At 46.3% G+C, this 20,246-nt stretch overlaps 1 protein-coding gene across 3 annotated transcripts in view; it reads left to right on the top strand.

Moving 5' to 3' along the window:
• For (cGMP-dependent protein kinase for) overlaps nt 1-18,653 on the top strand; it is a 53,245-nt gene extending 34,592 nt beyond the window's left edge. For 2 of the 3 annotated variants that reach the window (XM_076909252.1, XM_076909253.1), the window contains exons 3-10: nt 15,064-15,283; nt 15,966-16,029; nt 16,134-16,306; nt 16,404-16,550; nt 17,260-17,706; nt 17,782-18,081; nt 18,167-18,229; nt 18,300-18,653. In XM_076909252.1, the coding sequence (XP_076765367.1) occupies nt 15,064-15,283; nt 15,966-16,029; nt 16,134-16,306; nt 16,404-16,550; nt 17,260-17,706; nt 17,782-18,081; nt 18,167-18,229; nt 18,300-18,465 (1,580 nt within the window). In that variant the 3' untranslated portion in view covers nt 18,466-18,653. Of the gene's footprint in view, nt 1-2,123; nt 2,576-15,063; nt 15,284-15,965; nt 16,030-16,133; nt 16,307-16,403; nt 16,551-17,259; nt 17,707-17,781; nt 18,082-18,166; nt 18,230-18,299 lie in introns of those variants that run through there. The other variant, XM_076909255.1, reaches the window with a different exon arrangement.
• Nucleotides 18,654-20,246: the final 1,593 nt, after the last annotated feature.

The raw sequence follows: 20,246 nt of genomic DNA on the forward strand, positions 1-20,246 counted from the left end.
ATCGTTCAACGTACGCGTACCTACACACAAGACCTCCTTTCATCGATTTATCGCGTACAATCGATGCTACGCGAACATCGATTAATCTATAAACTACAAAATTGCGAAGACGTCACGTTCTTCCTCGTCCCCGTATAGCAAGCTACTAATTACTCTGAAAACAAGGAAACACTGTAGACTCGTAGTAAAAAGGAAACGGAGCAAACGAAGACTAAAAACACGCTGGTGCTCATTGCTCGCATGAAAACTAGAGCAATGAACACTCGTAGGGTATCCGCTATTCACGAGTCACCCAGTATACACGTGGGAGTGGTTCGAGAGTGTGAGAAACAGCTAGCCGGATCCGAGGCTGAGAACCACTGTCCTTTCTCTCGCTGGCAGGAGACATAGTGGGGGATTGGCAGTCGGCAGCGGGGAAGGGAGTTTCTCGTGCACGCTCTTTGCGGGCGTACTTTTCACCAGTCGTGAACGCTGTCAGTGAGCGTCAGTCTCGAAGGAGTGGTCCTGCTAGCGTCCTCGTCCGCGGTTACCTCAGGATCGTCCTTTGCCAGGGCACCGTGCGAGCCCAGCATCCCCTGCGCGACGCGGGTGCCATCCGAAGGGACGCCGCGCGAGTGAGAACGGACCTTGGCCCGCGGTCTCCCGTTCGTCCCACCGCTGGGGATCCCTTGCGCAATCCCTAGCTCCGATCCCTCGCCAGAGTGCTTTGTGTGACCCGATTCCGACTGAAATCCCGATCGAGAGTGTCGCGAGGATAAAAGGTGCGCGGGACGATGAAGAAATCGCATTTGCATGAGGAGGAATGCGAGGTAGACTCGAGGCGGTGGAAAAGTTGACCCTACGCGGCGGCTGCCTCAGGAATCCAGATACCCGGATTCGTATCGGAAGGAATCGAAACTAAGAATAGCCGCGTCATTGTTCCGCTGAACGCGAGAGCCTGGAGTTTCGCCGCCTGACGGCTGTCGTTCGCACGCGAACCGCGAACAGGGTGAGTGAGAGTCCAGCGAACCCTTCGACCCGTCCGGAACACCGTCCGAGGGGGGCCATAGAATCGCCACCGGGACGCGCGCGCGTCCGCGGCATGATTCACGCGATTCGAAGACGGCTCGCGGGGAGAGATTGAACGAGCGAGCGAGCGACTCTGCCACGGAAGTTCTGACGTAAAAGTCAAACAGAGGCTGCTGTGGCTGGCGGAGGGGAACGTTCATCGATCTTGCCACTGGACGAACGCCAGATCGGCGTCGAATTTCGCGTTCCCACGGTAAATCTCGCCGAGACCGGACCACGGACGGCGGACACGCGACCCTGATCGCCAACCTGGAAACGCGGAACCCACCGTTCCACCCTGGCCAGCTTTGGACGATCTAGAGTTTCAGGGTTCCTGCCGGTGATTTTTCACTCCTGCGATAATTACGCGCCACGAATTAAGACAGCGAATAATTCGTATCCTGGAACAAACATTGAACGCGTCTGGGCTTTAATTGCACCGGGATTATATTGTAATTTCTATCAGAGAACAAACCACCGAACCCACGCGTGGCTTTTAATGATTACGAGCCGTGGAACGCGAGATTATATTTTAATTTCCACCGGAGAATGGAACACTGAACGCACGCGCGGGTTTTAATAGTCAGGATTTACGAGTCCAGGATGTTACGAAGCGAACCCCGTGTTCCTTCTGCAGGAACAACGACTCAGGAATTACATCGCAATGAACGCTAAAAACCCATGACTCTTAACGATCACTAGACTCACGACTGCAAGATAGTACTATAATCTCTATCCTAGAACGAAACGAACACTGCCCACGATAGTCCAAATCATCTACTGCCAGATCGCAACTGTATATACTCGATTCTAAAGTAAATTATCCTAAAATCGTATTAAGAATGCAATAATCGCAACAGCGATTTCCATCTGGAAGCCAGAAGCGAGTGCAGCGTCGTTAGAAAATGTCCTCCGCGGTGAGTCGAGCCCAAGGTCGGCAGGCAGGGCCAAACCCTACCAGCCATTATTCTGGAGCAACGTCCCACCGCCAGTGAACGAGCGAAAGAGCGTTGCAACCTCGTCGTAAACCACCTCCTCGTCTCAACGAAACTGCAAGGTTCGAAAGGAGAGAGCATCGAAGGACTTTCGACCATGAAAGTGAGAAGTTACCCGGGCAGAGCGGTGCTCGAGGACCCAGAGCTGCTCTTGGACCCGGACGCGACTCGAGGACGAGCCATGGAGCTCCTCTACGAGGCCAGCTGGCGCGAGTGCGGCGTCAACTGGACGAACAACGCTCGAAACGAGCGTTCCTCGAGGGAGGACGAGTGCAGACAGCCGTACGCCGAGGTGATCTCTCAGCTGGAGGGTGTCTTAGAGGGTGCCTCCTCGGCCAGAGATGAGTCCGAGTCGAGGCGATCGAGCAGCACCGCGACGAGTGACAGCGAGTCGAGCGAGCTGAATCAGACTGGCAATAACCAAGGTGGATTCCTTATACCCAGACCAAGGCTGATCGTACCGGTTCACACCTACGCCAGGAGACGTCGAACCGGGGCCCCTCCCCCTGTTAGGAGGCGACAGATACGCGAAGGTATTCCAACGGATTTTTAAACCCTCCTACGTGCGTTTTTAGTCTGCTCGAAACATAGTCTCTCTGGCGAACGTGATCAGTTATTCGAGCTAGTTTGCGAGTTTCGTTTCTGGCCAAGTCCACCGTTTGGATTTTTTTGCAATCTACCGGTATTTCTCAATTGGTTCGAGGAAAAAGTACACGAGTCACGATATTTCGCTTGGCGAGCGCGAACGTTTCGAAAATGAAACTCGAAAAAGTGAGTTTCAGCTTCTTTTTACTTGATCTTAATGAAATTTAATTTCGCAATTTTCTTTCGCCGATGATCGCGTATTGCACCGCGTGCAAAGTCACGGAGACCACTGAGACGCAAGAAGTGCGTCTGGAAACTTTTAACTTCTCCTGAAAAAGTTGCGTCCTAAAATAGCCAAGTTATTCTTAACCAGAGATTTCTTTTCAGTTCTGTTTCGATCTTTAAATACGTTTGCCTCGAAACGAGCGTTGAATTGAAAATTCAACATTTCCATTCCCAAGGAAAGACTTAATTAGAGCCTCGTTTAGAAATGTGTAGGTAGAACGTCAAGAGCGTTTCAATGAATGATAAAATACGTTCCAAGTGTGTATTATAACTTCCCTGAGAACGATTTCAAACGGAATGTATGTACATATCTCTATTACTGAATGATCGAATCTTATCGGAAAATATCGAATGGCGCACTTTATAGATTATTAAATAAATTACCAACGCTTGCGAATAGAAGCGAAAGCAAAAAAGGATGCCATTGGCATATGACTGGTAACGTTATTGTTATTACAATTTCTTTATCTAGTTATAGATTTTAAAAGTTACGTGTTTGTGCTTTATCGCTATGTTTTCGACGTACGAATGAAAACCCCCGATCACTTCGAGGTCTCGAAACACGACTACGAATGCAACTCCACGCTTACTGCAGTAGAACTTCGATTATTAAAACAAATACTCGATTGTTGAAATGTTTCAGAGAACGCTGTAAATATTGAAAAGAGACCTAAAATCGAGATTGAAATCGCGATTAATTGCGCAGCCAATCTCGCAACCGGTTCAAGCGTCTAACAAATTAATCTCCAAACGAAATGGTACCGATGGACCGAGAGAACGAACGAGGTATCCCTCGTTCGACCCAATCTTGCAATGAGTCACTCGGTCTTAAAGTTCACAGCGTCTACGGTGGAGATATTTCCGAGAGAAGGATACGTCAATTTCTACCCCGTTTACTCCCCCGCGTTTCGACAAAGAGACGCGAGGAAGTTGTCTAATCAGAAAATTAGATACAATACACACGTAGGCAGGGAACGTCAATTAGACGGTGGCGCGTACACGCGGAGACTGGTTCGCTGCCACTCGCTGCGTCCAGATCCGGGTCGAGTCTCCTATCCAGCTTTTGTAACGCTGGGAAAAATCTTTGCCCTTGGTTCGATCGAAATCACCGTGTCGGACTCGAACGAAATTTTCTTCCATCTCTGCGTGCACGAGACTTCGTTATCGCGCCTTGTCGCCTCGCAATTTTGCGCGAAGTCACGTCTCTCCGATGGTTCGAGTGATATCGACTCGTTCGTGTCTGTTCCATTTGAAAATTGGCTCGAACACTGTTATTTTATTCGCAACAACATCGAGAGAAAGACGAATCAGTGTACATTTCAGGAGTTATTTTGTAGATCGTTTGTCTTGTCGACACTCGTCGTTTATCAGCCACCAATTTCAGTTAACGCGATGTAAATTAATATACAGAAGCAGGAATTTCTGATAATTTTAATATCGTCTTGAATAAAAGTTCGGAATCGTCTTCCTATTTCTGATAAACTACTACGTGTTTAATCTGACCCATTAGCCAGCGATCGTAAAAACTAGATTTAGGTCGGACGTCGCTATCGCAAGAGCAACATTGCTCAAGCCCACTGCTGGCACTATCTTTTAACACGAAGGCCGATTAGGCTACCAGTATTAACGCTTCAGGCGTTTACTTCGATTTTATTTTATACACAGCCTCCGTGTGAAACGTCTCGCGTCTCGAACGTGTTCCAGGTGTTGCTCTGCTCTTTATATCACGAAGGAACAAAAGAATCGAGTACTTGAAAACGAATGTTGCGATGGACACAATTTGAATTAACGAATCGAAAGAATTGTTCGTCTACGAAATTGCAAAGTCCTTACCCTGCGATTGTTATAAAACGTTCATATTCATACGCGATCGTAAAATGTTTAAACACAGAAGATAAGAACGAATAATTACTCAGAAGTAATTAATTATCACACGCGGGCGAAACTGTTCTCACCTATTTAATCCTCTCTCACGTTGGAACAACAAAAGCCAACCTAGTCCACGATTATCGTTCCATCGCTAGACGACTTTGACTTTAATTGACATTTTAATTGATTTTATTAACGTACCTCTTGTACACTCGAATGGGAATAACGATTACGTCGTCCAGTCTGATTCGAAACTCGACGATCGTCATCGCACTTTCCATCGTTTCGTGTACAAAACATCATCTCGAGCGAGCATCGCGATTTAATTCCCGGCTTTCTGGAGCACGGAACACGGTTAAACGGTGGTTACCACCGTTTCCTCGTCGACTTCGCTTCACGTTGGAAGCAAATCTTTATCGAGGCGTTTTAACGCGGCTTATTGTTTTTTCTGCATACAAAAGAGAGGGAGAGAGAGAGAGAGATAGAGAGACTCCATTCGTTATTCATACGATGCTCTCTAGCTGCAACTTTCACGGTTTTCGACCGTGCATCAATGTGTTTAGGGATTTCGCTGCTCTTTTTCCCCTTTTCTCGCGAACGACCGCGCAGAGGCGGGACTCGGTTGTTTAGAAAACGTGGAGCACGTTACTCGAACGCGAGGAAAGTGGCCGATCTCCGTTTTTCCCGCGATCCAACTTTTATTAACCGACCGTAGGAAAGCTTCGTATTTCGTTCGTACGCTCGTAAATTTCATCGACACTCGTTTTCGATTTCACTATTTTATGGACGTGGACGCAGAAATGGAACGCGCGCGAGAAATTAAAACGCGACTCGAATGTATTCCACGCATTTGCATATCGTGTGCATTCTGTACTTTCTTCCGACATTTAAATGCTTCTGTTGTATTCTGCAATTCCGTTCAAGCGTTCCGCAGACTGCGCTCCAATGAGATTAAAGTACCGTGTCTTCGTACAGTTGTGCAAGCAAGAGTGTTTTCAAAAAGTAATCTTAAAAATCGGTGAACGCATTGTCAGCTTTGATCATCTGTATTCTTTGAACGCTGTTTCAAAACGCGAAAATAAAACGGTGACTCAAACCATCCTTACTTTCACGTGGACTGCGAGATAGTTCGAGTCGAACAGAATGTGGGGTATCGAATGGCCCCCGCATCTGTCCTCCTAAATAAAACGCGCAGTCTGCACGGAAAACGGTCGGGGAACGGCACGTAGGTAGCTAAAATTCCGGAAGATTCGGTTTCAAAGGTAATCGCAGCACATCCCGTAGCGGAGCGGACAGCTGTCGAGCGGGATTCCCGTGCTCGAAATCACCGTTCGCGGCGATTCGGTCACGGTTCGCGTAGAAGAAACGGCAAACAGCGTCGATCCTAATTATTTCCACGCCAGGTGATAATTCGACGCTTACGCGAATGGAACAGCGCGTCGAATCGGAGTTCCACGGTTGCACGCCGCGCCATAAATGACGCCACTGCCCTTTGGCGTTTTACTTTCCGCAGAATCTTTTTTCCAAACGTTATCGAGAAACCGCAAGCGTGACTTTTGGGTTTTCCACGATGATTAACTGAAGTTCACGCTCGAGACTGACGACTAAGGGTTGTTAATCTCATCGAACTCCTTTTTCTAATCGCACAGATTCGAAGCCCTCTCAATTGGCTTTGGCCAAATCCAGTTTCCTGAAATACCTAATCGCTAGCCTCCAAGCGCAGCTCAGCCAAGCCAAACATACGAACGAACGTGTACCAGAAGCGAACCATAACAAACAGCACCGAAAGAACTATCCCATAGCCTTGACAACAGACTCGAGCCATCGGGGCTAATGACGTTTCGTCGTCGATTCTGGAAAAAGGGAGGGACAGAAAAAAAGCGACGATCCCGTGATCTAGTTCAAGCGACAGAGGCAAAGGCAAACGCAGACGGCTGGTAAAAAACCTCGTAGACTACGATCCGCTTTCGCAAACTGGCTAATCGAGGTGTATATACCCGTGAGCAATGACGTAAAAGAGTGCCGTGCCATAAATGGAGCCCCTTACATGGTTTTGTTCGCTCCTCGCGCGTCGTTAGTGGTAGAAGAGAGTTCAACAAAGAGAAAGAGAGAGATCAACGGATGAGTCAAGGAATCCTAAAACAGTCCCAACGCTTTATTTAACTAGAATTATAATTCAGGTTAACGATCAACTTCTGAACATTTCTTTCGTGACCCACTTCTGATGTTTAACCCGATGGAACTGTTTTTCATTTCCAACGTCCAAGAACTTGTTACGCAACGTTCGATCATCCGTAGAGTATAAGAAATCGTAGACACGCGTAGAAAGGGAGAAAGAAAATTCGAAAAACAGTGGCGAGCCCTCGCTCGACCAGCTCGACCAGCCTCGAGAGACTCGAGGCCTACCAGAAAGCGCAACCGCGCACTTTTTCGACGAGCTACGCTGTCGTTACCACGGGCCCAGAGAAACGAGATCGTCGCGCAGGGCCTTGTCGACGATAAGAGACCGCTAGACCAAGTAAGCGGGAGTTCAGTTACGCGGCTTTCGAATAAAACCTCTCGAGGGGGTATCGTATGCGAGGCGTAAACTCTTTGTCCTGTTATGTCGTCATGCTAGGCGGTCTTGCCGTCTGTTACACACGCAGTGTGCTCTTTCAAACCGCTCCACTCGATACAATGGAGTGCTTTTCGTTCGTTCAGTCACGAATTGTAATCCGAGCGAAAGGACTCGGTCACCGAAGGACACGCTCGACCGAGACTCTCCATCCGCTGTGCGATTCCTCGCGTTGCATTTCGCGAAGGGATACTCTTTTGTACTCGCGAATTTCTGAAATCGTTCGAACGAATTTTGCGTGAAAATCGCAGTATTTTTAAGGTAATTCGAGGTTAAGTAGGTAATTATAGATGTAACTTAATGATGGAGCGGTGTTGAGACCAGAAGGGTGTCGAGTGGACAGAATTTGTCTATGCGAGGAAAGCCAGCAGGTTGTTTTTAGTATCGCGACATTTCGAGCAGTGTCTTCGATGGTTCCAGGCAGGAGCACGAGTCTCGTTACGCGATACAAAAAACTGGATGCTTGAATCATCGTTTGTTTTGCAAACATCGCGACGAAGAACGCTGCGGCGATATGCTCGAGAAACAACGCTTTCAACGACCCTTTTCCGGTGTTCGTGCCCGTTTTTTTACACCTCTTGGACGAGATTTCGTTTTTGCTTCCGCTTAGCAAACTGCGTCTTCGAATACCGTTTCGATATTTAAATATCGTGCAGGCGATCTTAAACCATTTCAAGTTAGAATTACGGTATAGAAATTGCGTTTGGAAATACTCTTCGAGATGGAGATTGGAGCGCATCTCAGGTATACGCTCGCGAGTGTTTCGAAGCAATGAAAAGGGACGCGAACAAAGAAGTCCACCCGCTATACCTGACCCAGCAGAGACCTCAAACGAGAGAAACCAACAGAAGGAAGAAGAAGATACTCTTCTTCGTGGTTTATCCGGTTTACGTTGGCGCGCCCGTAGAACGAACGCGACCCTCGACGTATCTACAAGGTGTTCCTCGCGTCTCGTCAAATTTTCCGATAAAACTCTTCGACATTTTACGCAACCTCTTCTACGCAAATTTATAACGAACCGTGAAGAGGAATAACACAACAGGCTCTCGTTTTGAAACGCACCATCGTCGCTGAACCCAGTCGTAGCGATTTGTCCTTTCAAATTTTGCAACGTGTAACAACCTGGTACCTCGTAGACTAAGAAAGTTGCTCGTAACTTTTGTCAAACGGTTGCTTCGTCCAGCGAATTCGAACCGCATTTCGACAGTAAGGATCGAGCGAAACGAACGTGGAGGAGCGCGATTTCGAATTACCCTGACGTTCGAAGTCGAAATCTTTCGCTGTTAGTCTACGCGAGCTTCGATGATCGTACGTAGAGCGGCTCAGAAACGACGGTAGAAATAAACGAAATGTCATTTACAAATGTCACGTACGTGTACAGCGGGAACAGGAGGGAATTACCGTACGTTATTTTTTCCTTTTCTTTCGTAATCCACGACTCCGTGACCGGGTAACGTTAAAATCCGGTGGCCGTCGTAATTATGCTCACTTTCCAAACTTCATCGCGTTTTACACGGGACGAGAAAGTGTTCTTTTCAAGTTCCCTCGGGTGTTACGCGAACTTCGCTGCACTTGACTCGCTCGACGCGCCGATCTTTGTCTCTCGTTCCCGCGCTAATTGGCTAATTTCGAAATAAAATATACTCCCGAATATCTCGCTGCACCTCGCATAATTTCCGTTTTATTTACGCGTAAATTTCGTAGCATGAAAAACGCGTCGCGAGCTGCATCTGCTGGAAGATGGGAAGATACAGATCATTGCGATGCTAACAGGTATACTCGCTTCAAGTAACAAGGTGACTGTCTCGATCTGTCCACGCTTCCATGTGTCGCATCGCTCGCGCGGAACCCATTTGTCAAATTCCTGTACTTTCCTATTCCAGCCAAATGATAAATAATCGCGGAACATCTTGCTTTCATCTGTGCCACTGTAGCTCTTACCGCTTGAGATATTATTACGACGACACTTTCTGGTCTTCTCGTTGGTTTATTTGTCAGTACGAGATTCACGGTGATTCACGTAAATGGGTCAGAAGCAAAAGTGTACGTAACGTGTTTGTACCACTCGCGAGCGATGCGCCCTTTAAAGCTGTCGCGCTGGTTTAAGCGTCCTCGCGTACTTAAAGCCTCGTCAGAGCCGCGTTAAATCTCGCGTATCAGTCGAGACTAATTTTTCTGACCACAGCCACGGTTCATCGCGATCCAATCGATTCTGAAATGTGCTTTGAGATGAAACGCGCGAAATTTTCGTTAATTTACGAGCGAACGAATCCGAGAGAAATCGGTTTATGTACCGTCGTATATCTTGACGGCACGGAAAATGAAAATGAAAGTTGCACGATCTTCTTTGAAGAGTTGTATGCTTACAAAGCGGATAAATAAAGCGGGCAGTTGAAAGTGGATTACGGGAAATTGAATTCGGTATTGAGAATAACGCGAACGAGACTCGAATTGAAACGTAAGATGAATATACACTACGTGTAGTGCTATTTAGCTAGAATACAACCTTGGTTTCGAAGTAATCAATTTTTCTATCAATTCGAATTAAATTTCAATTACAAACGTTCTCAATCGCTCTTCTAGCCGTACTTTTTTTTCGAATTCGATGGATATTTTCAGATGCACGGAATCGATCGTCTAATAAATAATTACCAGACGTAGTGTCATATAATTTGCATACACTTAGCAAGGACAAGACGCGAACAACGAACAGTGAATTTAATGGAAGTTAACGTTCGCGTTCGCCGTGAGCGATATTTCGATTTAAATTTAGATGGGATTGCGAATCGCGTTGCAAATTAGAAATAAAGAACCTTGATTACAAGATACCGTGGAGCAACTTATGTAAATGAATAAGTTCTTGTACAGGCATTAGCGTATTGCGTTACGATATTGCATTACGCACAATAGCTCGCGCGTACCTAGATTTTCAATCTCCTTTAACCGTTTGCGAAATTTCGAAAAACGTTCTACCGTCTCCGCCATCTGCATGCCAATTCTCTGGTTGCTTCTCTCGCCTCGAGTACGACTCCAATTGGATACTTGGCTGGTAATAATCCTTCCGATCGAGGAAACCAGCTTCTTACGTAACTTTCTCGCTGAAAACTGAATTTTCTTACCGCGCTTTCAGTACGATGAAACGAAGCATCGTTAACCATCGAGAGAAATTTCGATGCAAGATGAAAACGATGCGAATCCGATCGTTCTTACGAAACACTTCGAATGTCGTGAATCTGTAATGCTCGCTCGCTCGCCAGCTACCGGATTACTTCTTTCGCAAGTTTGCAACTCCTCGACACGCGCTGAATATTAATGTCAAATAGAGAGACCGACTCGTAGAAACTGCGCGCGCGCGCGCGCTCGCAGCTAGAAAACGGTCGAGGGGTAAACCCTGTATTTCGAAACCGCTCCTCGCCACCGTTATTTATAGTTCTACGAGGAAATAACTTTCTCGAGTATCCGTCACGCGAGGAATTTTTATCGAAACCGCGTGCTTTCATCGCGGATGGACGTTTAACCTTCGGGTGTCCCTCTCGTTTTCTCCGTCGGTTAATCGAGACGGAAGAGCGATCTTCGACGATGCCCTTCCTTTCGAAATGAAATACTATTCGAGCGTCCTTCGCGCGTCCCGGAATTAGCAATCGAAAAATCACTAATTAAACTCGATCCTCGAGGCGAGCCTTGGTAAATGGTAATTAAGAACTCGGGACACAATCGCGACTTAGCCAATCGTAACGCTGACACCAGCTGCGATTAGCATTCCTCCGCGACTCTAACGCCGCTTGTCGATATCTCAATCGATTTGCAATTCTAAGGGAAAAGAAACAAATCGTGACGCGTGTGTAAAATGTCAGGGACCGAGTGGAGAACTCGGAGGACCGCGAAATTCTTGTTGCGCCTCGGCGAGAGAAAAACGAGCGGTCGATTAATCGCACGGTTCGCGGCGTTGTAGCCATCCGCATAAATCACGCGAGTACGCTTTCGAACCGCGTCTAACACCCACGCGAACGAAAGCTACCGCTCGCTTAAGCGAACAACGATCGACGGTGGTTCAACGATTCTCGCTTAATCTTCTTTTCATACGTCGATTCCCGGCCGTCCAGAGCTGACCTAAATTTACCAGGAGATGATAGATCCGCGATGCTCAAGAATGCCAGCCATCCTGGGGAATCGCGTCGGCTATAGAACCGGTTCGCGAGACTCTTTTGTACACCTCGTTCTCTTACCAACACTTACACGCATCGATGTATCCACGCTGTCGCTTAAAAGCTCTGACCATTTTTCATTATTCGAGCACAATAAGCTTCGACTGTGCGGCTCGTCTGACATCTTTCAGTGGCTCTCGCGCAGGTGTAGGTCAGGATCGTTACATTAGATTCACTTCGAACTGATAATAAGCACGTTGCAGCTATTCAGAATTTATTATACGATGCAACAGGCGATGAGTGTGGATTGGGAATTGATATTGATGCGAAAAGTCTGAAATACCCGAAACTCTTGAGCAGCAGTGTATGCACGCACACGCGAGCAAGTGAAAGCAACGTTCACGGGACAATACGGCCGTGGACTATCCCCTTCCATCGAACCCTTTCTCGGTTAAAATATTCGACGAACCATCGACGCACAACGGCAGAGGCAAAAAAAAGAAAAAAAGGCAGATGAACGCTGGTTCTTACGCAACGAGACGTTCTTTCATTCACGATCTTGAACCATTTCGCGGATGATCTTCTCGACCTTTCGTGACACACTCGTACACGATCGCGAAGCCGTTCGCGACCCTATCGTTCTCTCGTTCGAGCAGAAATTATCGCGACGTTACCATCGAAGAAAGTGCTCGCGCTTCAGTGAGATTTCTAATTTCTATCGAGAGCACAGTTTCTTGGGCAGCAAAATTTGTCGTCGAGTGATTTGCCTCGTTGCTCAGCATCTATTAAAATTAGATTGTTAATGATCATTAGTAATATAGAAGCGGATGTTAAACAGCTGAGCTGTTTAATAGAACCGTGAATCACGTTCGACGTTAGAAATGACGCGAACTGAGGCGGTAAATCAAGCATTTCGCGAAAGAGAAGACAACGCGAAGAAATCCAGCGCGTCGAGAAGCGGCTGTGTGGCCTCGTTTAATCGAGAGAGGAGCACGCCTTCGCGACAGATACACGAGATGCATAAATCCCGTACCGGGACGAGTGTCGAGGAAGCTCGACAAAAAAAAAGAAAAAGAAAAAACGGAAAAACGAGGCTTTCACGCGGCTCCGTCTTCTTAACGAAGCGATTGATCGGAGAAAGCAGAGATGCTTATCTAACGCGTGCCGTTTACCATGGTAACTTTTAATATTTCGAACGCTGAACCGTGCCTTCGAATCGAGGATACGTACGTCTTCGTAAGCTCTAATTACAGCGATGAACAGTGGCGGTTGGTCGTTTGATTGGATAATAGCGAATCGTTACGTTGAATTCGTTCGATGACACAACTAGTACTTACTTGTTCGTTTACCAAGAATTCGAGCCAATATCTTTTTCTCTAACTCGATTACTAGTTAAATAGTATACTATACTGTACTTGTGTATCATCAAACTAAAATGAAAGTCGATATCACGTGGAAATATCCCAGCTGAAACTAACGAGATCGTTTAGGAAATAATTTTGAAAGAGAGAAGTATCGTCGATAGCAGAAAGTAGCCAGCCATCGTATGTTATGGAGGAGATCACGTTCACAGATCTCCCATCGTTCGCTCGCAGACAGATCGGCAATATTTCAACCTGAAGCCTGGTCGAGTCGACCGATTATTACGTCTCGCGATGAATATTTATAGCAGCTGCCGCTGAGGCCACGATTGGCTAATCGCTTTCATTTAACAATTACCATCCCTTCCTGGGAGCTATTTCTGCGGCTGGCTCGCGGTTTTCCGAGAAAAGAAACGAGCGTATCTAACGAGCGCGATGAGGACGCGCCAGGGTATCGCTTCTCGGAATTAAAACGCGGACATCGCGCGCAATTCGTTAATCAATTCGTTGATTTTCCCCGATGCACTCTCGCCCGGCGCTTTCTACGCTTCTGGCGCGTCGCTTCGCGTGCGCCCGTGGAAACCTCTGATGGAAATTAATTTCGCAATCACTGGGATCGTCGACGAGTGCAAAACTGCTCGAGACAAGGATAATTGCCCGCCTCGTCGTCGCTTATGTTTACTTCAACTCGATGAAAAGTTTACGCGGCTGCACGGAATTGGCTGGTCAACTGGCGAAGGGGTCGCGTTCCACAGATCCTCTTTCTTGAAAAAAACAGCACTTCGTTCTAGCGAGATAGATGTACAATTAATCGACTCGATCGTTACTTATTTCAATCGTAAGAAATGAACGGTTTTCGTAACGTTACGAGCGAACGATACCAGCGGTAATAAAAAAAGACAGACGTATACTTATACGCGTGGAGACTTCCGGCATTAAATCGAAACTCCAGTCGTTCCTCGTGAGAGTGGGGCGAAAAGAAACTGGAGGAATTGCGTAACGCGATGCTCGAGTTTTGTTCGCCACCGCGGTTGGTAACGGTGACACGAACGGTCCTCATCCGTAGGGTGAAGAACGGGGGCGAGATCGAGCGGGGCAGAAAACCGCGCAGGTACCGGATGCGCTCGTGAATAGGCCCATTGTACGCCAAAGGATTGGGTCCGCGATAACTGCGCGTACGTTCGTCGCGTCCGGTGCGCCTCGACGCCGCTGGAAAATGTCGATTGCCACACTTTCGAGGATGATTCTTTGCCATGGATCCGTTACCACCACGGTTCGACCTTTCGAGCGCCTCTTCGACTCTTGGACGGATTCCACGATGGTTTTTCTTTTTTATCGTTTGAGACGAGACTATTGGAATCGATGGAAATCGTCGTGTCATTTTCTCAACCCAATCGCATCGTGTTCGAAGGCGATTGAACAGGAGATGGTCTCACGCGTTAACATCTACGGGTATTACGAAATCGTTTGCCACTTATTTTGAGACACTCTGTACTCCAACAGTCCGAAGGCAGATCTCAATAAATGTCACGTTGCAATTAAACGCGCAACTTCGGTGACCCACTTGGTCGTCGTCGAAATGTCAGTGGTCCTTCGGGTTCGCGAGTCGTTAAACCCGCGCGGCTCGATCAACTGATCCAGAAGAAAAAATACAGCCAATCGACGACGCGCTATCGGCTCCGTCGTGCGTAACAAACGGCCGCGGTGTTGCTTGAATTATGAAATAATCGGCTACGCGTGAACATCAACTGGTAACGATAATCGAACGCGAAAAGCGGACGAGACGCGAGACGCGTAATCTAGTCGATCGTTCGCTTACCGATCGTGAAAGACAGCGCGACCAGAGAGATGACTCGTGTCGTCGATCAATGTTTTTCTCTTCGAGACCTTGGAAATCGTGCGCTGAGGTACTCGAGCCGGTTCGATTAACATTTAAAACAGTTTCATCTGTAGTTGATCGTTTAAACAATTTCACATGCGATTCGAGCATTCGTCGAATAACGAAATCAGATTTCCAATCGCGAGCAATTATAAAGGACAAGTAAGTATACACATCGATGTTTGGCTAATAGCTACATCTGAGTAAATCGATAATGCTAGGCAATTTCGTAAGCGAAGCGTCGATTAAGGTGAAGTAGTGAAATAATTTGTTACGTTTCCAGAGGGTAAGGTGGAGGTGTCGCGTGATGGCAAATATTTGAGCACTCTGGCGCCGGGGAAGGTGCTCGGCGAGCTGGCGATCCTTTACAACTGCAAAAGAACAGCGACGATAACAGCGGCTACAGATTGCCAGCTATGGGCCATCGACCGACAATGCTTCCAAACGATTATGATGAGAACCGGCCTCTCGCGGCAAGCCGAGTACACCGATTTCTTAAAGAGGTAAAACAACTTCCCCTCGATTTTCGATCGTCGTTACACCCCATTCATCGCCCAGTAAGAATCGCGACAGCGTTTCTGGAATAGTTAATAAAAAATTACAGTAATTCGATCGAAAATTGCCAAGTCGAACGTGTTTCTCGAAAACTCCACCATTTTTGTTATTGTCCGTCAACTTTGAATCTTGGAGGCAGATAGTTTATAGATGGTACCGAAACGATATCGTTAATTGCGCCAGGCTGCATTCTTGATAACTCTGGATTTAAATAAAATCAGATTAGAGCCTTCGCAGGAATAATGGCTGACAAATGGTACCGAGTAGAAACAATAAACGAACTTAAATTGATGAATGGCCAAGCCTGTGCTTGCCAAGGAAGCTATCTCTGTAAATGATAGTCAAGATGAATGATTCTCCCAGCCTCTCGTTAATAAATCTTTTGTTTCCCTACGTTCCCCGTCGGTGGAGCGCGATAAAACGGATCCCATTAATCACCCGGAACATTAATAAGCCTCAATTTTACCGTTTCTAACATATTAAACAAGCCTCGCATCGTACCTAACCCAATCTAACTCTTTCACTCTACACCCGCAACACGTTCCCAACATCCCGCGTATACACATGGAACCCGTTGCAAAGTTGATTTTCTCGTTTAAAAGCCAACGACCACGAATTTCTCTGTTACAGCGTTCCTATCTTCAAGAACTTACCCGAGGAGACTTTAATCAAAATATCGGACGTGCTGGAAGAGGTGAACCTTAAAATTTTTCTAATTTTTTTCTGGTCCTTTTTCCTCATCTTTCTATGCTGTTTCAAGTGTATTGTGTGAGCGCGAGTGTTACCTGTGTTTTATAGACATTCTACAACAACGGGGACTACATAATCAGACAGGGCGCGAGGGGAGACACGTTTTTCATAATAAGCAGAGGACAGGTACGCGTGACGATTAAGCAGCCGGACACACCCGAGGAGAAGTACATCAGAACGCTGAGCAAGGGCGACTTCTTCGGTGAAAAGGCGCTCCAAGGGTAATCACCCTCTTCCGCTACATAGAATTCGATCGTCCCGACGATCCAGAGTTGGCACCGTTCCAATTAATAAAACGCACCGAACGTGTGTTCGCAGGGACGACCTGAGGACGGCGAACATAATCGCGGACGATCCGGAAGGAGTGAGTTGCCTGGTGATAGACCGTGAAACGTTCAATCAGCTAATCTCGTCCCTGGACGAAATCCGCACGCGGTACAAAGACGAGCTGGTGGAGCGCAGGAGGTGAGCGTTATCGAGCGCGATTAATTCTTAAGCACGGTGATAATTATCGAGGGGAGTCGCGATAACTCTCTCTCTCTCTCCCTCCCCGTCGACGTTAATTACCAAGCGGCGTTAAACGCGAACCAAATCAATCGTCTGTTAAACCCTGTTGCTCTATGTGTACGTATGTGTATGTTTCACGCTTGCCTACTAGGATGGGAGACTAGAGCACACGATCTCAGAGTAAGTCTCGCGTTACGGTAAACCCGGCGCTAATCGCACAGAGATTAGGCTAACGTTCCGCTTTTCTGTTTCTCCTTTTGCTTTTGATACGCGCCGGCCATTTACTTGCCACGATTCCATTCACCTCGCGATACAGATTCGCATGCAGCGCGTACACTTTTAAAGAGGACACCATCAGCCTCAAATAAATAGAATTCAATAGCACAGCTTCGTGGCTGGAAATCGTCGAATACCTTTCGCGACGAAATCAATCTTAATTCTGGTGTTCTCTGAAACTCCTTCAAATTTGATTTTCATCAGACACGTAGAATTAAACCGATTGCATCCGTGTAGAATTGTACGTAGACGTACCTCGACTTCGCGGTATACGACCCTTCGCTGTCTAAGTGTTACTTATAAAATGAACGTCCAATGAACGTTAACCACCCACGAAGGGAACGACGAAATCGTATACCAGTACCCTTATTGAAACGATGATTTAATACAGGTTGAACGAGGAATTCAGAGACCTGAGGCTGCAAGATCTACGACCGCTGGCCACACTCGGTGTGGGCGGTTTCGGAAGAGTCGAGTTAGTCCAAATAGCCGGCGACGGGAGCCGATCGTTCGCGTTGAAGCAAATGAAGAAGGCGCAGATCGTCGAGACGCGGCAGCAACAGCACATCATGTCCGAGAAACGGATCATGGGCGAGGCTGATTGCGACTTCGTCGTGAAGCTGTTCAAGACGTTCAAGGACAGGAAGTATCTGTACATGCTGATGGAGGCGTGCCTCGGTGGCGAGCTCTGGACCGTTCTGAGGGACAAGGGACACTTCGACGACGGCACCACGCGGTTTTACACCGCCTGCGTCGTCGAAGCGTTCGATTACCTCCACTCTAGGAACATCATATACAGAGACCTGAAACCGGAGAATCTGTTGCTCGACAGCCAAGGGTAAATAGTTTGTAACGTGGAGGAACACCCTTCGCGAATCTAATGGATAACCTTTCTCGAAATTTTTCCCTTCAGATACGTGAAACTGGTTGATTTTGGCTTCGCCAAACGGTTGGATCACGGAAGGAAAACTTGGACCTTCTGCGGCACGCCCGAATACGTCGCGCCGGAAGTAATCTTGAACAAGGGACACGACATCAGCGCAGATTACTGGTCGCTGGGCGTTCTAATGTTCGAACTGCTTACCGGAACACCGCCGTTCACTGGCGGTGACCCGATGAAAACTTATAATATCATTTTGAAAGGAATCGACGCCATAGAGTTCCCCAGATCGATCACGCGTAACGCGACTGCGTTGATTAAGAAACTCTGCAGGTAATTATTCAAATCCTACGCGAGTATCTAATTCCAGTTAGTTATTTAAACGTGTAACTAAATTTCGTTATTCGCTCGTATCAAGGGATAATCCTGCTGAACGTCTTGGTTACCAAAAGGGTGGCATTAGCGAAATACAGAAGCATAAGTAAGTATTGACGTGTATAAACGTGTGTGTAAAGGAGAATCATTTCTGATCGATTAATATTCCCGTATAGATGGTTCGATGGTTTTAATTGGGAAGGCCTAAGAGCGAGAACCCTCGAGCCTCCGATCATGCCGCGGGTTCAAAATCCAACCGATACAACGAACTTCGACGAGTATCCTCCGGACTCCGATCCACCGCCGCCTGACGATGTATCCGGTTGGGATAACGACTTCTAATCAATCTAATGATCTCGTTTATAGAAATCGTTACCTCTGGGAGAAAGAAAAAAAGTGACGAAAAGCTGTTGCTTCGAGCCGTGTATCGAAGAATCGTGATAGATAGTCAGAAAATCGGTGAGAAACGTGACTATCGGCATCTGCATTTATTCAACAAGCTGATACCATGTGATGCATAGATGATCATCTATAGAATAAAATGAATCGTCGGAAAATATAACGCGAAAGGAGAAGAAGAAGAAGAAGAAGAAAAAAAGATGAAGACTGGCATGTGACGAAGAGTTAGGCTGCCGAGGATTAGGCTTTCGAAAACCTTCGAGTCTGTTACGCGATCTACGGATCGGAACGATCTGTTAGCAACAGAGACAAGTCGTTTTTTACCGTACTATCTAATGAGGAACACGAATTTTTTATGAACACGTCGCTCGAGAGACGTGTCGGCGTGAATCGAACACGCGTCCGATTTAGAGAAATGTTTTTACACGCACGAGCGTTCGCGTTCGATGATATTCCGGTTCAGCGCACCCTACGAACCTTTTGTCTGCGGATAATGTCGAGAGCTATGGGAAAATATGAAAGCGCGCACAATACGCATCTGTCACAGAAGATACGCGTTGAGTGTCGCGTCTCGTAATGTCATATCTATATCATGTGTGTTCTAAGCTTCTTAAAAGCATCTGCAGAGAAAAAGTTCGTACTGAACGTTTAATCCAGAGTCGCGCATACAATCCGTATGATCAGGCCTGTACAATCGATTTCAGTATCTTCGAACGATCGTTTCAAACTGTCAGACTTAATACCGGATACTGACGGTCTTGCACGTTTCATAGTGTATCGATACATGATTCAAAGTGTATGGAGCGCACGAAAAATCGAACGCGGCATCGTGGGACGCGCACAAATGCGTCAAGTGCCATACCTAAAAAAAAGAAGGTAAAAGTCGAATGCGACGAACATGTACAGAGCATCCACGCGAGAATGCACGAAGTATGTAGTCAGCTCAAATCGTAAGGGACATCTTGCCATCGGACTCGATTAAGTCGTGCACACGCAATCGCGGAACGAACCACAACGGATCCTTTTCGCATCCGGTTCATTGTTGTTTGATTTACTTTATAGTTTATTATTGTAATAATTCTATTTTAATTAATTGTGCGAAAATGTGACTCTTGTAAATAATTGATTATAAATAAATATATATATATACATAAAATCCAATGTATATCGATACTAAATAAAGTTTTATTAATGCTAATAATAACGAAATTGATTATTGTTTCTACTCCTGTTCTAAAAAAGAGTAAGTTGGAATCAAAACTTCGATTACAACAAAAACAAAATGCAATTCTAATTAAAATGAGGTAAGTGGTATTAAAGAAGGTACCGTAATCTCTCCGAAAAACGCTCAAACTACTCGCACATCGTTACCAGCAGCAAAGTAAATTTTAGTATCACTCGGAGCATTACCGATACAGTACAATATACTGATTTCAGTACAAAATAGTTGAAATAGCGAAATGAACCAACGATATACTACTGATGACGCCATCTTTTAGGATAGTACTAAAACCAAGTTTCAATCAGTTTCAACACTTTCCATAAAGATAGCGAAACTAGTCTATCAGTAAAACCAAACACAAAACATTCCTAAAAAGACTAGTCATACGTTCTGAAATACATCAGTTCTTATACATTACATTTCCTTATTCCAAGATATTTCTTTAAATATTAATTAATTCCACATCTTAATTACTTTGAGATTCGCGCAAATATTTCAATCA

The sequence above is a fragment of the Xylocopa sonorina genome, chromosome 1 (genome assembly GCF_050948175.1).
Source record: "Xylocopa sonorina isolate GNS202 chromosome 1, iyXylSono1_principal, whole genome shotgun sequence".
Taxonomy (NCBI): domain Eukaryota; kingdom Metazoa; phylum Arthropoda; class Insecta; order Hymenoptera; family Apidae; genus Xylocopa; species Xylocopa sonorina.